This window comes from Lichenostomus cassidix, chromosome 3 (assembly GCF_008360975.1).
Source record: "Lichenostomus cassidix isolate B80296 chromosome 3, HeHo_3.0, whole genome shotgun sequence".
Taxonomy (NCBI): Eukaryota; Metazoa; Chordata; class Aves; order Passeriformes; family Meliphagidae; genus Lichenostomus; species Lichenostomus cassidix.
The window spans coordinates 78,777,518-78,790,635 of NC_139483.1; the positions used below are offsets into that span (position 1 = coordinate 78,777,518).

Genomic DNA, 13,118 nt, shown 5'->3' on the forward strand with positions numbered 1-13,118 from the left:
CCCATCCCGTCCCGTCCCGGCCCGGCCGGTGCGTGCGGGAGCCACCGCGGGGGAATCACCCGAGGGAATCAGCAGTGCAGGGGGAGGCTGCTGGGGCCGCCCCTGGGGGCGCGGGTGCGGCTGGCTCCGCCCGGCCCGGCCTGGTGGCTGCCTGCCGCTCCGCACGGAGCCGCCGCCCGGTGGAACATCCCGGGCACTCCGCTGGGGGTTTTCCTGCGAGGGCTTGGGGAGGCAGGACACTGCTTTGGGCTAGGAAATTAGCGTGTGGAGCCGCGGCCGAGCGCAGTGGGCGGCTGGTGGCACCGCGAGAAACGGGAAGCCCCGCTGCGGGAGCTTGTTAGGATCCAGCCGGCTGGGAATCGTGCCTCTCCTCGCCCCATCCCGGCGCGGTCCGCTTATATCTGATCACTCTGTTCATCCAGTGCTCTCCAGGGAATGTAGCGATTCCTTCACTGTGCTCGTGGCTCCCCTGCAGTTCCTCCAGGGGATCATGGGGGTGGCTTATGGTCCCCGCGGGCTGCAAAGCGTGAGGCTGATCACAGTGACTCCTCTCACGGCCATCTGTGCCGCTTCCTTCTCTAGCAATGGATTCTGAAGCCCTTACAAAGTACTCGGCCCTGCACCCCAAGCCTGCCGGGCTGACCCTGCAGTACGGCACCGCTGGATTCCGCACCAAGGCCGAGCAGCTGGACCACGTCGTGTTCCGCATGGGCATCCTGGCAATCCTCCGGTCCAAAGCCGTGACAGCGACCATTGGCATCATGGTCACAGCGTCTCACAACCCTGAAGTAAGAGCAGCCCTTTCCTTAGACAAGTGACCAGTTTGGCGGAATGATGTGTTTTGGTAGAAGGGTGGAAAGGTGTGATCCATTTGTTGGAATCAAAGCTCATCATGGCACTGAGAGACCAGACCCTGAAGCCACTTGGACCTGCTAAAAGCATTTAGCCTGCTCGCTGTAAATACGATCTCTGGTCTATTTGAAGTTACTTTTCGCTGTACACGCAAGTGTGATTCTTTTCTCATGTGGAAATGGTGTAACATAGGAAACATTTCATGTGACAATATAACTTTCGAATGTTGGGAAGCTAGGAATAACCTTGAGAAGAGAGGAATCTTTGAGTTAAATCTGTAAGTTTTAAAAATAAACTTGCAAATGCAGCTATTACAAATCAGGTTTTTAGACTTCTGCTGCTGTGGAGTGATGCAGGTTCTTAGAATCTCCCCTTATGCCATTTTAATGTCAATTTCATGCCAAAATTATAAGGGAGAAAGAGTTGGTTACTTGATATGCTGGATATAATACTTTTGAGGGGCTTGTTGGAGGGTTAAATAAACAGCTAAGCTATTTCATCCCAGAAGTTATCCAATTTTAAAGAAGCAGTGTGATTGAACCATGTGTTGGTTGTCTTCAAAGAGGTTTTATTATTTCCCCACTTTTAGACTTACTATCTTTTGGGTTATTTTTTATTTTTCTACTTAGGAAGACAATGGTATAAAGCTGGTTGATCCTCTTGGAGAAATGCTGCACCCTTCCTGGGAAGAGTATGCCACACAACTAGCAAATGCAGAGGACCAAGAATTACAGAAGGTGATAACTGAGATCTGCCAAAAAGCAGCAGTGAACCTGCACAAAGATGCCTTGGTTTTTATTGGTAGAGACACCAGGTAATGACAAAAGGCTGTAGGTGTATCCAGTGCTCTCTTCATGTTTTCAGGATATTTTACCCTCCGCAGCCAGATTATGCTTTTTTTTTGTGACTAAATTTGTGATAACAGCAATAAGCAAAATTTTTCAATGCTGTTGCTGTTAGCTGCCCTAAAAGCTACAAGAACTTTCTAGCACTGTTTCGGGAGAGGCTGCTTTATTGTGGTGTGTATGGGGGTTGTGAGGTTACTGTGTGATGTCCACCTGTGTCCCACGGTTTACTTGTGTTTGCAATTCCCTGGGTTGTTGGCTTTCAAACTTCTTTATTGGGAATTGCCTGCAACAAGTGTGGATTTCTTCACAGTGAGTCTAAATCTACTGGCAGGAATCTTGTAAAGTCTTACACATGATTCCTTCCCAAGTCCACAGATAAATGCTTCTGCCAAGGTTATCAGCTGTATTTGTTGTTTTCTAGGCCAAGCAGTGAGAAGCTCTCCCAGTCAGTAATAGATGGTATCCAGGTCCTAGGTGGTCAGTACCATGGTAGGTTACACTTCTGCAATTCTAGTCTCATTTCAAGTTTTTTTAAATGTAAATGTGACTCTTTTATGTAGCCCTAAAGCAGTAGCCCAGACACATTTCCATTCTTACTTGTAACGATGTTATTTCAGGGCAGTTGTATGGCTTTAATGCAAGGTGGGGCAGGGGAGGGTCATGTTTTCATAACAGAATTGAAATTTTTCATATGTGTTTGTTGCCCTGCATTTGTCTGTTTATTGTACAACTTCTAAGCAACAATTAATTTGCAATTCTATTTCTGAATATTGTGGCTTTTATTTCACACTAGATTATGGTCTGGTGACAACACCACAGCTCCATTACATGGTCTGCTGTCAAAACACCCAAGGGCAGTATGGGAAAGCAACACTGGAAGGTTATTATGAGAAACTATCCAAAGCTTATATGGAACTGATAAAACAGGTGAATAGCAAGTGTTGTCTTTGTGCAAATGTACAAAATTAATACCTTCTGTTTGTTAGCCTGTTTGGGCTTGACGTTTCTAATTCAGCATGCTCTAGGTGTGGTTTCTCTGGGGTAAGAGTTCACTTTGTCCCTTCTTCCCTTGTGCTAAGTCTCACTGCTCAGGAGAGAGTCAGAGGCACCTGAAGATTGACTGTGCCAATGGAATAGGAGCCCTGAAACTATCAGAAATGAAGCCCTACTTTCCTCAAGAGGTGCTAATTCACATATATAATGATGGAACCAAGGAGAAACTCAATCACTTATGTGGTGCAGATTTTGTTAAAGTTCACCAGAAACCACCTGGAGGTATGGAGTCAGTAATTTTATCTTGCTTTACCTCCTCTGCAGGGTCTGGCAAGGGTCCACATCCTTGGGTAAGAAGAGCTCCCTGTTTCTTACTCAGTGACTGCATGAATGGTTCTCCTTGTGCAATGGAAAGAGGGAATAGCATGGCCAGGTTTGGCACATCTCTAGTTTATGTTAGTCCAAACTGCTTGGAGGAGCACAGTATCTCTCTGACTGGCTGAAATATGTTTGACAGTCTCTTTTGAATGTTAAGATGGCAAAGTCCAAAGATCAGTCAGGACTGGCTTTATGTTATTTATTTTACTCCCCTTTGTATTGTGAAGAAACACTTTTCCGGGTTCCTGCAGGAGGGCTGGGTTAATTAACAGCTTGGTGCCAGCAGGCTGACTCATTGACATCAACCAGTGAGGAAATAATTTCGATCAGTATTCTGAGAAGTGTATAAAAGAAAATCCCTGAGCTGGGAGAGCAGGCTGGTTTGGATATGAGATTATTTGAGGCTAAACTGAGTTCTCCAGTGAGAGCTGCCCTCTCACTGCAACTGCTGGCCAAATTTGAACACCAAGAAATGTCATGTTTCCCCTTCCCACACTGCTTGTGTACTGGAGAAATGCAGTGCTGGGAGGAGCACAGTGGCAGTACCTGCTGGGGATGGATGCTTGTGCCTCACATCTGGATCCTGGCTTTAAATGTGCCTGAGTAGAGTCATTTGTATGCAGACTTGTGCTCTGAAAAGAAAATGTGTCTCTGTAACCTCTCATTGAAATAAATTACCTGATTTTGTTTCTTTTCCTGCCTTTAACTTGCATTTGTAACTCTGTGCACTAGGGCTAGACATGAAGCCCAATGAGAGATGCTGCTCATTTGATGGTGATGCAGATAGAATTGTTTATTATTATAAGGACACAGCTGGCCATTTTCACCTGATCGATGGAGATAAAATAGCAACTTTAATTAGTATCTTCCTAAAAGAACTTCTTGCCAAGGTAACTCTGACATATTAAATGAATGCTGGCATTTTAATTTGTAAAGTGTAAAATAGTCTAAGGGAGCTGTGTTCGTTGGTATGTGGTCTCTCTACGTCTACCTAAAGTGAACCTGCTTTAAAAAGAGATCAAACCTGTACCTCACTGGTGTTGCCAAAACAGGGTTTGGGAAGTCTAAGCTTGAAGAGGTGCTTCAGCTAGACCCCAAGAAAATCAATATGGGATATACAAAGACTTGAACAGAATTCATGTTGTTTTAAACATACTTCTCAGTGAGTTCTCAGTGAGCTGGTGCCTCCCTCTGACACCCAGGAGTTTTAAGTGTATGTTTAACAGTTCTGATTATCTTTCCATTTATTCTACTTGTTTGGCTATGTGCCTGTTGGACAGTAAAACTTGGCTTATTGGTTTGCTCAGGTGAAACAGAACTTCAAGATGGCAGTGGTACAAACAGCATATGCCAATGGGAATTCAACACGCTACCTCCAGGAAACAGTGAAGGTATTCTCCATGTTTTTTCTAGGTAGTTAACATTTGCTTATTTTTAAAGTGAATGCTACTGTAATATGATTGCTAGGAAAACTAAAATCAAGCAAAAATAAATTACTCTTTTAAACTTCCAGTAGTGACTAAATTCTTGGTGGCAAATGAGACAGAAGAGAGCAAAGCTTAAGAGGTTCTAGTAAGGTTCCATTAATTTTAAAAAAGTTTAACAAAATCCCTTGATACTTCTCAAACAAATTGAGGACTTTCCTGCTTTGCAACAAAGTGAGTCAGTAAAAGCTCTGTGATACTTCGACACTGATTGTTTCATTTCTGCAGTAAGTTAAATATTCACTATGGCAATTGAGCAAAGGTATTATTTCTGTTTGTATGTGAATCTGGTGTGTTCCCTGAAGCCATAAGCTAAATTGGATTTTTCTAGTTTTGGAGTTCATTTCTTTATTTCTTTAATTAGCCTTTATTTACACTGGTATAAATGAAATCTTTTTTAATTTGGTCTGCAGAAATAGTGGAGCATTTTAGCTCTGGGGTCTCAGTGGCCATGAAACATGGGCTGGTTTGTAACAGTCCATCCATGTTGGTGCTCAGCTCTTACTGAGGAGAGTCTGTAACCTTGCCATTCTCTGCACATCCTTGGGCTGCAGGTACCTGTGCACTGTGTCAAAACAGGAGTGAAACACTTGCATCACAAGGCCCAGGAGTTCGATGTGGGTGTTTATTTTGAGGCAAACGGACATGGCACAGTAAGTATGAGCAGGTAATGCCTATACTCAGCCACTATGTACAAAATTTTAATTAAATTAGCTGGAAAAGAAGGTCTTTTCATCCTTTGCTTAGTTTTATAAACAAGACTTTTATTCTTCTTGTTTGAAAATAGACTGGTTTTCCCCTTCTGTCTTTATCATAGCATTGCCACCAGCTCTTCTGTGATTTATGGGGCGATGGGAGTTCATGCTAGCAAACATTAATGATGGCTATTTGGGCTGGGATGGTAAAAGTTTTTTCCTCACTGATGCACATGTCCTGGTTTGATCTTGACAAGCTCTCATCTCTTTCTTCTAGGTATTGTTTAGTAAAGCTGCTGAAACTAAAATACGACAACTGGTAAAAGAGGAGAAAGATGATGAAAAAAGAGAAGCAGCAAAGATGCTTGAAAACATGATTGACCTGATTAATCAGGTAAAAACTGAGAGAACTGTGAATCACTGTGTTAGCAGGCATGAGGCTAAGCCTGTTTGTGAGTTCCTGTCAGGCTGCTGCTGGGAGCTTGCTGATCAAATCCTGCCTCCCTGTCTTCACTGAGGACTGCTGCAGTGATTTTCCCTCCCTGTTGGCAGACTGTTGGTGATGCTGTCTCGGACATGCTGGTTATTGAAGCAATCCTGGCTCTGAAAGGAATGACTGTGCAACAGTGGGATGCCCTCTACACTGATCTTCCCAATCGGCTGCTCAAGGTTCAGGTGAGTTCCCAGCCGTGCTGCCTCAGGGCACAGCAGCCTCTGAGGGCTCTGCTCTGAGCATCTTTTGCCTGCATGGATTTTGATATGCTTTATTTTAAAGCTGAAGCAGACCATTAAAGGGCAGAAGTAGGACAAAGAAGCTGGGGAAAAAACGCAGAGGAGGGACCAGAATTTCACTTGGACTAAATAGAAATAGGACTTACAAAAATTATGACATAATAGCTAACTATGTTAAATGGAAAAACTTGACCAATACTCTTGAAATTTTAGCTTAGAATTTCTTTTTGAACTTTCAAATAAAAAGTCCTGTTTTTCTATGGTGCCTGCCTGCTGGGCAGTTGGATTTTTCTTGCTACGCCACTTTGAACTTGAATGTTCAAGCTCTTGATTCTGTGTTGAAAGAGCTTGAGCAGAAATGCCATGTGGCAGCATTCTGGTACACACAGTAAGGAAGCTAAATTAACCACAGGAAAGAGTTTAACTGTTTTATCTACCCGGAGAGGTAGCTTCACTTTAGTCTGACCAGGGAGGCATATTCAGAACTGACCATTTTTTCCTAACTGAGCAGCTGAGGCCTCTCAGGACTTGGTTAATAGATGCTGAGCAGGGATCCTAGGGACCCCCAAGTGTTTGAGTACCCTTTTATTAGCTCCCAGATTGAACTCTTCTCCAGGCAGCACAACATATCAAATCCTGAATTTCTGTCTTACCCCGTTTCTGATGCCACAGGTGGCAGACAGGCGCGTTATTGACACAACGGACGCAGAAAGGCGAGCGCTGACACCCCCAGGCCTACAGGAGAAAATCGATGCCCTTGTAAAGAAGTACAAACTGTCACGAGCATTTGTCCGTCCCTCAGGAACAGAGGACGTCGTCAGAATCTATGCTGAAGCAGACACACAGGTCAGAGCTTAAACAACTCATTTATGAGTAGGCTTATTCACATTAAACTGTCTTTTGCTTAGCAGGGAATGATGAAGGAAGTCTCTTTCCATACTCATCATTTGATCCCACTTAACAAATGCTACATTTGGAAAAAAGACTGTGATCACGAAAAGTCGCTTTGGATTTTCTTTTATTTAGAAAATAATGTTTAGCGTTCTTAATGTTTATCTTCAAAAGGAAAATATAAATGTTTATAAAGGCAGATTTAACACCAGATGATTTTGAAAAGACAACCAGCCTTCTGAGAGCTCAGGGTTAAGAAGAAAGTTACCAAAGCCACCCCTAACTACACAATTTCATTAAGAGGCAAAACAGAAAAAAACTCTGGCTGCTGTTAAGTTAGTCCAGATCTGAACTTATAGGTGACAGCAAAAGCAGTGGTCTTTCTTTCCCTGGTTCACATGCTCCTACCTGCTTCTCTCTACCAGGATGGGGGCAGTGGCAGAGCCTACCTTAGGCTGATGGAACAATATAACGAACACAGCATTTGCAGGAAAATACTTGCCTTAATAGCACATATTTGCTCTGTTCAGAAGAACATGCTGACAGCAGCATAACTAACTTTTCCAACATTCCACAGGAGAACGCAGATGCCCTCGCCCATGAAGTGAGCCTGGCTGTTTTCCACCTTGCTGGTGGACAAGGAGCACCACCCCAGCCTATATAACGAACGACAGTTGAAGCACACAAGTTCCCTAACCTTTTAATACTACCTTTTTTACCATGTGCTGCTGTGCACATAGCCAACCCTTCCTGGGAGTAGCAAGGATTGATCAGAACTGAGTGAAATATTACTCTGCTTATTCTTAACCTCCTTTAGCAACTTACCTCTTAATGAGATGCTCTTGCTGTTGAATGTTCCCCCCTCCCCGAGTTTGTTTAACTTCTTGACAGGCCATGTCCAGAAGGAATTCCACCCCTCCTTGCCCCAGCTTAGTTCATTGTCACATTGTGCCTGAAATCCCAACTCCCACACCCTCAGAGCACTGGCCATGGCTGCATGACCAGAGCTCTTCTATGACTGTGCTCACAGTAGCTGCAGTGCAGTGGCTGCTGCAAGAACATCATCCCCATTTTCCTCAGTAGCCCAATCATCCATGGGCAAAGAGTGTAAGACAGAGGCTGTCACTTCTGTCTTCAGATTCAGTTCACCTCACTTTGAGAGGGAAACAATATAATGAAAAAGAATATTTGCAAATAATAATCTATTATTGCAATATTATCTCCATTAGACACTTTATGAGATAATTTAGAAAGTGATTTGCAGTAATAGTATTTATAATCACACTTCAGAGGAAAGGGACAGAGGCAAGTCTGTCTTCTGTGGCCTTTAATGCTCCCAGCACCATGAAGGGGCTGGGCCAATAGGATGCAATGTTTTAAACACACCAGTATACTCCTTGGCATACTTTGGTTCAGGGTGTCTACCTCTGACAAACAGTTCATTGTAGTCCTGCATTAACTCCTGCCATAATAGCATTTTACAGGTTATTAAATAAGCACAGCTTCCACTAGATTAAAAAAAATAAAAAAGACAAAAATAAACTGGAAACAAATTGAAAAAATGTGCACCTTGTATTTTTTTTTTTGTTTCTTTTTGTTTTAAAGACAGAACTCAAGACAACAAAACATTTACTGTAAATAGTAGGCACCATAATCAATATGAGCCACCAATATTTAAACTTGATTCAGGCCACATCCAGAACTTCTCTTATTTACAAATATTCAACTTAAATACAACATTAAGTATTTCATTACATACAAAATAAGAAAAGAATACTATACAACTGGGAAAGATACAGTATTTCATTTAAATAGTTACACTACATATAGGCCAAGTAGTACCAGTTTGGTTCATGATTTTATGACGCCTTCAAGAAAATCCTTCTCAACCATTTCTTCTATCTTCTGTCTTGCTTTGGTGGAGAAGGTCTTGAGGTTCTCCATTTTTATGTCCTTACTTGGAAAGCAGTTTGGGTAAAGGACAGGGCTCCCTGAGTGTCCACCACATCTGCTTGTGACTTTGCTGTTAAAAACTTGGCTGAGTACATTGAAGAAAGGCAAAAGCTGCTCAATGCTGCGAACGGTGTAGATGGTTAAAAGCAAGTGACCTGGTTCCCAGCTTAGTGTTTTCCCTGAGCCATCCTCCTCTGGGTTTTTCTGCAAATGCAGAGACACGGAAATAATACAGGAAAAACCAGGAAAAACACAGGCAAAAATAAAAGACTAATGGATAATACAGTACTTTTCTAAAGTCCAAGAGTATTTGTCCTATCCACAAAACACATGTATGCTGAAGTGTAGCTTCCAAAGCAGATCTTTGCTCCCCTTCACCATGCCCTGCAGAGGCTGTGGTTGGGAGTGTACAAGTGGCAGTCAGCTGACGCTAATCAGACAGTTGCAGTGGGCATTTAAGTCCAACATCTCAGCCCAGGGCTGTCCCAAAGCAAGACAGCCCCCACACCATGCAGCCCTGTGGAGCTGCTCCTGGATAGCACCCCATAGGACAACACAAATGGCCCAAGTTGGTGACAGCTGGAAATTGTGAGCTACTTCAGCTGCTTCCCAAAGCAAGCTCCTCTCTGGTGACGCTCACACTTCACCAGCTGATACTGCCAGCATCAGTGATGATAAAACCCCAAAGAGGTTAAAATAGATACAAAACATTTTTACTTTGCAGCTTGAGTTCAGAGTTGTCAGGAAGAGAAAGAGCCATGCTGTTTTTAGTATTACAAATAACACACATGGACATTCTGAGAAACACTTGAAGTTGCTCTCAAAGGAAAATGGTTCAGTTACTTGTTGCTTATTCTCAGAAGAACTCAGTTACGTTCCTTCCATTTCATGGGGGAATTTCAAAGGAAAGAATTTCAGGAACCCCATAAGCGAAGGCAGCAGTTACACACCATATGCTCAGCCACAGCTGCTTAGGGCTACCTTAAATATCTGCATACTGAGATACCCCAGCACTAACATCCAGGTTCTTATACAGTTCTTCCCTTTCTTCCTTTGTCTCTGAGTAAAAAAACATACTCAAATCTAGACAATAAGATGCTATCACCACTAGAAAAGCCATGTCTGTACTGTTACTGACAAACCAGTACAGAGAGCTTCTACCATGAAGTAGAATTCCAACAATACTGGATTTTATTCCGCAAGGAAGGAGAAAAGCACAAAGACCTCACCAAGAAGAGCCACCTGTGGACCCACCCCTGACCAGCACCTCTGTCCCACTACCCTGGCAGTGGCTGAGGCAGGGGATCTGCTTGGTAATGAAAGGAAAATGAAGGGGAAAGGACACCAGTGGGAGCAGAGCATAAGGTAAGGATCATTGATTGTACAGCCTTTGAGCAAACAGATTTTTTTCAAGACATGCCACTTAAACAAATACAGTTTTGCCCTTTAACTGAAGCAACTGTACTGCAACTGAGAAGCCTACAGGACACCTATTTCACAAACCTCAATTAGGTTTAAATTCAATATGAATGTCTCTTAGTATTTTAATCTGGTGTCTTGGCTCCCTGCCACATATCATCACTATTTTAGCTTTACAAGTCTTCTGAAAAGAAAGGCTCACACCAAACCACAGCAAGGGAAGACAGAACTTCCAACACAGAAGGAGTTGTTGATCCCTCCTTCTTTAAATGAGGCTATTAATATTTAGAGTTTCTCCTTAAAAAACTTCTCATTGTATTTACAGAGAAGTTTCTTCCATATTGGTTCTGTACGATGCTTAGCGTTGCTCAGTGGTGGGCAGAGAGTGCTCCCAGCACACAGCAAGTGTCAGTGTCACACAGCAGCCAATCAAATGGGCTGCACATGCAAATTCCAGCTCTGAGCAATGAAATACAACCTGTCCAAGCAATTTCCTCATGGCAGTATTGGCTAAGGAAACACCACTAATTCCACAGATGCTTAAAACAACAGTTAATTTGATGGACACCAATCAGAGATTGTGTATTTCACACCTGCAGTTTGACAAAAATTATTTATGATTTAGTTTTATAATGATTTTCAATCATAATTCTTCTTAGAACTAACATTAGCTTTTTGTAAACTATTTCATATAGGAAACCAGCTTAAAAAGGGTTTCCATTTTTTTAAATTAAAGTTATCTATAAAAATAAGGGTCCTTATGGTCCTTTCACCTCAAAAGTCTCTCAACTTTCTTCTATAACAAATCTGATCTCAGTCCTTACTGAATGCTAAAGAGTGCCCAGGGCCTTGAGGTGATGTTATTATTATGGCAGGCTTATTTCACAACTCAAGCATCAAAGGCCACCCTCACCTGATGCTTGGCCATCTCCATTCCCTCCAAAACCACCGTCTTAAAGTCCTCCTGTTTGTCCTGTGGAAGGAAAGAGGAGAACTTTCAGACTGCATTTCATGTATGAAAATAATACTTTGCCGTGAAGGCCGTGCAGTTGCTTGGTTGGGTGCTGTGCTTCAGCTAGAAAAATCACCCACCCCAACAAGTCCATGATACAGAAATGGCAGACTCAAGCTAGTATGGCCAAGAACCTATTAGACAAAACCAGCACTGCCAGTTTGTGACTTTGCTCATTTCCAGCAGTATTGAAGGAGGCTTTTAAGCATGTTTCCCTCAGGTAATAGAGCTTGAGTAAAGCCACACTACATGAATCATAAACTCATGTTTATGAGTCAGAGTGCCCTGAAGGAAAATTAAGATCCACTCAATTTTTCTCAGTTATTTTCTCAGCTCTATGTAACAGTATTCTCCTCTGCATAAAGAAGAAATGGCCTGAAGTCAATATTCATTATCTCATGTTTATCTCATCATCATCCACCTACCTATGGCTCAGTGTGCAACTGCTGCCATGACTAAGGGGTTCCAGAAATTCCAGGAAGTTTTCTGTATTCTTAAAGCATACTGTGGGAGTCCTGACTTCAGGCATCTATCTCAGCATACAGTACTTACCACCAGCATGTATTTTTATAAATCACATATAATGTATAAATTCATGCACAGAGATTACTTGGAGTGTGACAACTTTCTAACAGATATTACATTGAACACCAGGGTTAGAGGCTATGCCTGAGGAGCAGGCAGTTAAAACTCATTATTCCTTTATACATGCAAGAAATTTAGTCTCATCTTCATGGTTCAAAACTTATAAAATGCAGAATGCAGATATGTTTCAGATACTAGTTTTATTCCCTGTAATTGCGAGCCTTGCTTCAATAGTTCAGATCTGCCTGCAACTAAGTTATCCCTGAATTTAGTGTAACCACTTGTATCTTAGCAGTAGTTTCTTTACACACATTAGACTGTAAATGCAGTATCTACAGCAAGCTGCCAGTGTTACAGCCCTGACAAAGCCATTTATACAGAGAGAAACCTGGGAACAAAAATTCAAAACTCTCTGCCATATGGCTTTGCACTTCCTCCTTGCTTCCCTGGTTCATCCAGCAACATTTCCCAGTGAACTGCCAGCCCAGGGGGCTCTGTCCTCACAGCAGGAGCAGCAAAATATATGCCAGCAATGTTCTTACTTTGTGGCAGCAGGAGGGATCTCCCTGGTACAGGGCTTGGCCAGCTTCCATCAGCTTCATCAGCAGATCAGGCCAGAACCCCCCAAACTGGGGGTTTAATACACCCCGTGCACCAACATAATGACAACTCTAATTCTGCCCCCACTCTACAAACGGTGCAGCCAAGATTTCCCCAGAATTGTTTCTACTGATCTCTGCCTTCCTCTTTTCATCATAGTACCAGGCTCTGCTCAGTCTCGACACTCTTGGCTCTGTCATGTTTAGGAATGCAACAGTTTTTTAAATATTTGACTATTATTAACAAAACCAGTTTTGTACTTCAAAAAGTAGGTAGTCAGACAAGTATCTACATATATGACTGGCTATCTGAAAGTGATTTTATATTAGAATGTATTAGATGATGGAGCATATTTTACTTCAAATAATACTTTTAATTTAGAAATCCAAACTCAGTGACCATAATTATTTTGACCATAGCAGGTTATGAATTTTTCTGTTGTCTTTTTGATTAATTTTGGGGCTTTTTTGTTTGGTTTGGGCCTTGGTTTTTTTGTTTGCTTGATTTGTTTGTTTTCTAAACTTACATGTGGTTTTTGCCTGATGCTGACTTGAGATTACTCCAGGTGGAATCTCCTACACCAGAAATAATCCTTTCCATTCTTCCGTGTTTAAAAAAATTAAAATATCCAAACCTAAACACTGCTGTGTGTTACTGTACACGAAACTTTTCAGTA

General features: G+C 42.4%; 2 protein-coding genes across 9 annotated transcripts in view; one reads left to right on the forward strand and one right to left on the reverse strand.

Moving 5' to 3' along the window:
• Nucleotides 1–44: 44 nt before the first annotated feature.
• PGM3 (phosphoglucomutase 3) lies at nucleotides 45–8,435 on the forward strand. The gene is made up of 12 exons (XM_085056429.1): nucleotides 45–788; nucleotides 1,482–1,666; nucleotides 2,122–2,189; nucleotides 2,494–2,627; nucleotides 2,780–2,975; nucleotides 3,804–3,961; nucleotides 4,379–4,462; nucleotides 5,110–5,208; nucleotides 5,528–5,644; nucleotides 5,803–5,925; nucleotides 6,655–6,828; nucleotides 7,451–8,435. Exons 1-12 carry the CDS (start codon nucleotides 585–587, stop codon nucleotides 7,535–7,537), a joined length of 1,629 nt encoding a protein of 542 aa, XP_084912555.1. The 5' UTR covers nucleotides 45–584; the 3' UTR covers nucleotides 7,538–8,435.
• Nucleotides 8,427–13,118, reverse strand: part of DOP1A (DOP1 leucine zipper like protein A) — a 60,818-nt gene continuing 56,126 nt past the window's right edge. For 6 of the 8 annotated variants that reach the window (XM_085056416.1, XM_085056418.1, XM_085056419.1 and 3 more), the window contains 2 exons: nucleotides 11,159–11,218; nucleotides 8,427–9,030 (listed from right to left, as the gene is read on the reverse strand). In XM_085056416.1, the coding sequence (XP_084912542.1) occupies nucleotides 8,725–9,030; nucleotides 11,159–11,218 (366 nt within the window). In that variant the 3' untranslated portion in view covers nucleotides 8,427–8,724. The remainder of the gene's footprint in view (nucleotides 9,031–11,158; nucleotides 11,219–13,118) is intronic. The other 2 variants (XM_085056421.1, XM_085056420.1) reach the window with 1 other exon arrangement.

Excerpts from the sequence above, each read along its gene's own strand:
- PGM3 (XM_085056429.1), top strand. The coding sequence starts at position 585 with ATGGATTCTGAAGCCCTTACAAAGTACTCGGCCCTGCACCCCAAGCCT. Across the intron at positions 5,209-5,527 it reads AGGCAAACGGACATGGCACA|GTATTGTTTAGTAAAGCTGC; the intron begins GTAAGTATGAGC and ends TCTTTCTTCTAG. Across the intron at positions 6,829-7,450 it reads ATGCTGAAGCAGACACACAG|GAGAACGCAGATGCCCTCGC; the intron begins GTCAGAGCTTAA and ends AACATTCCACAG.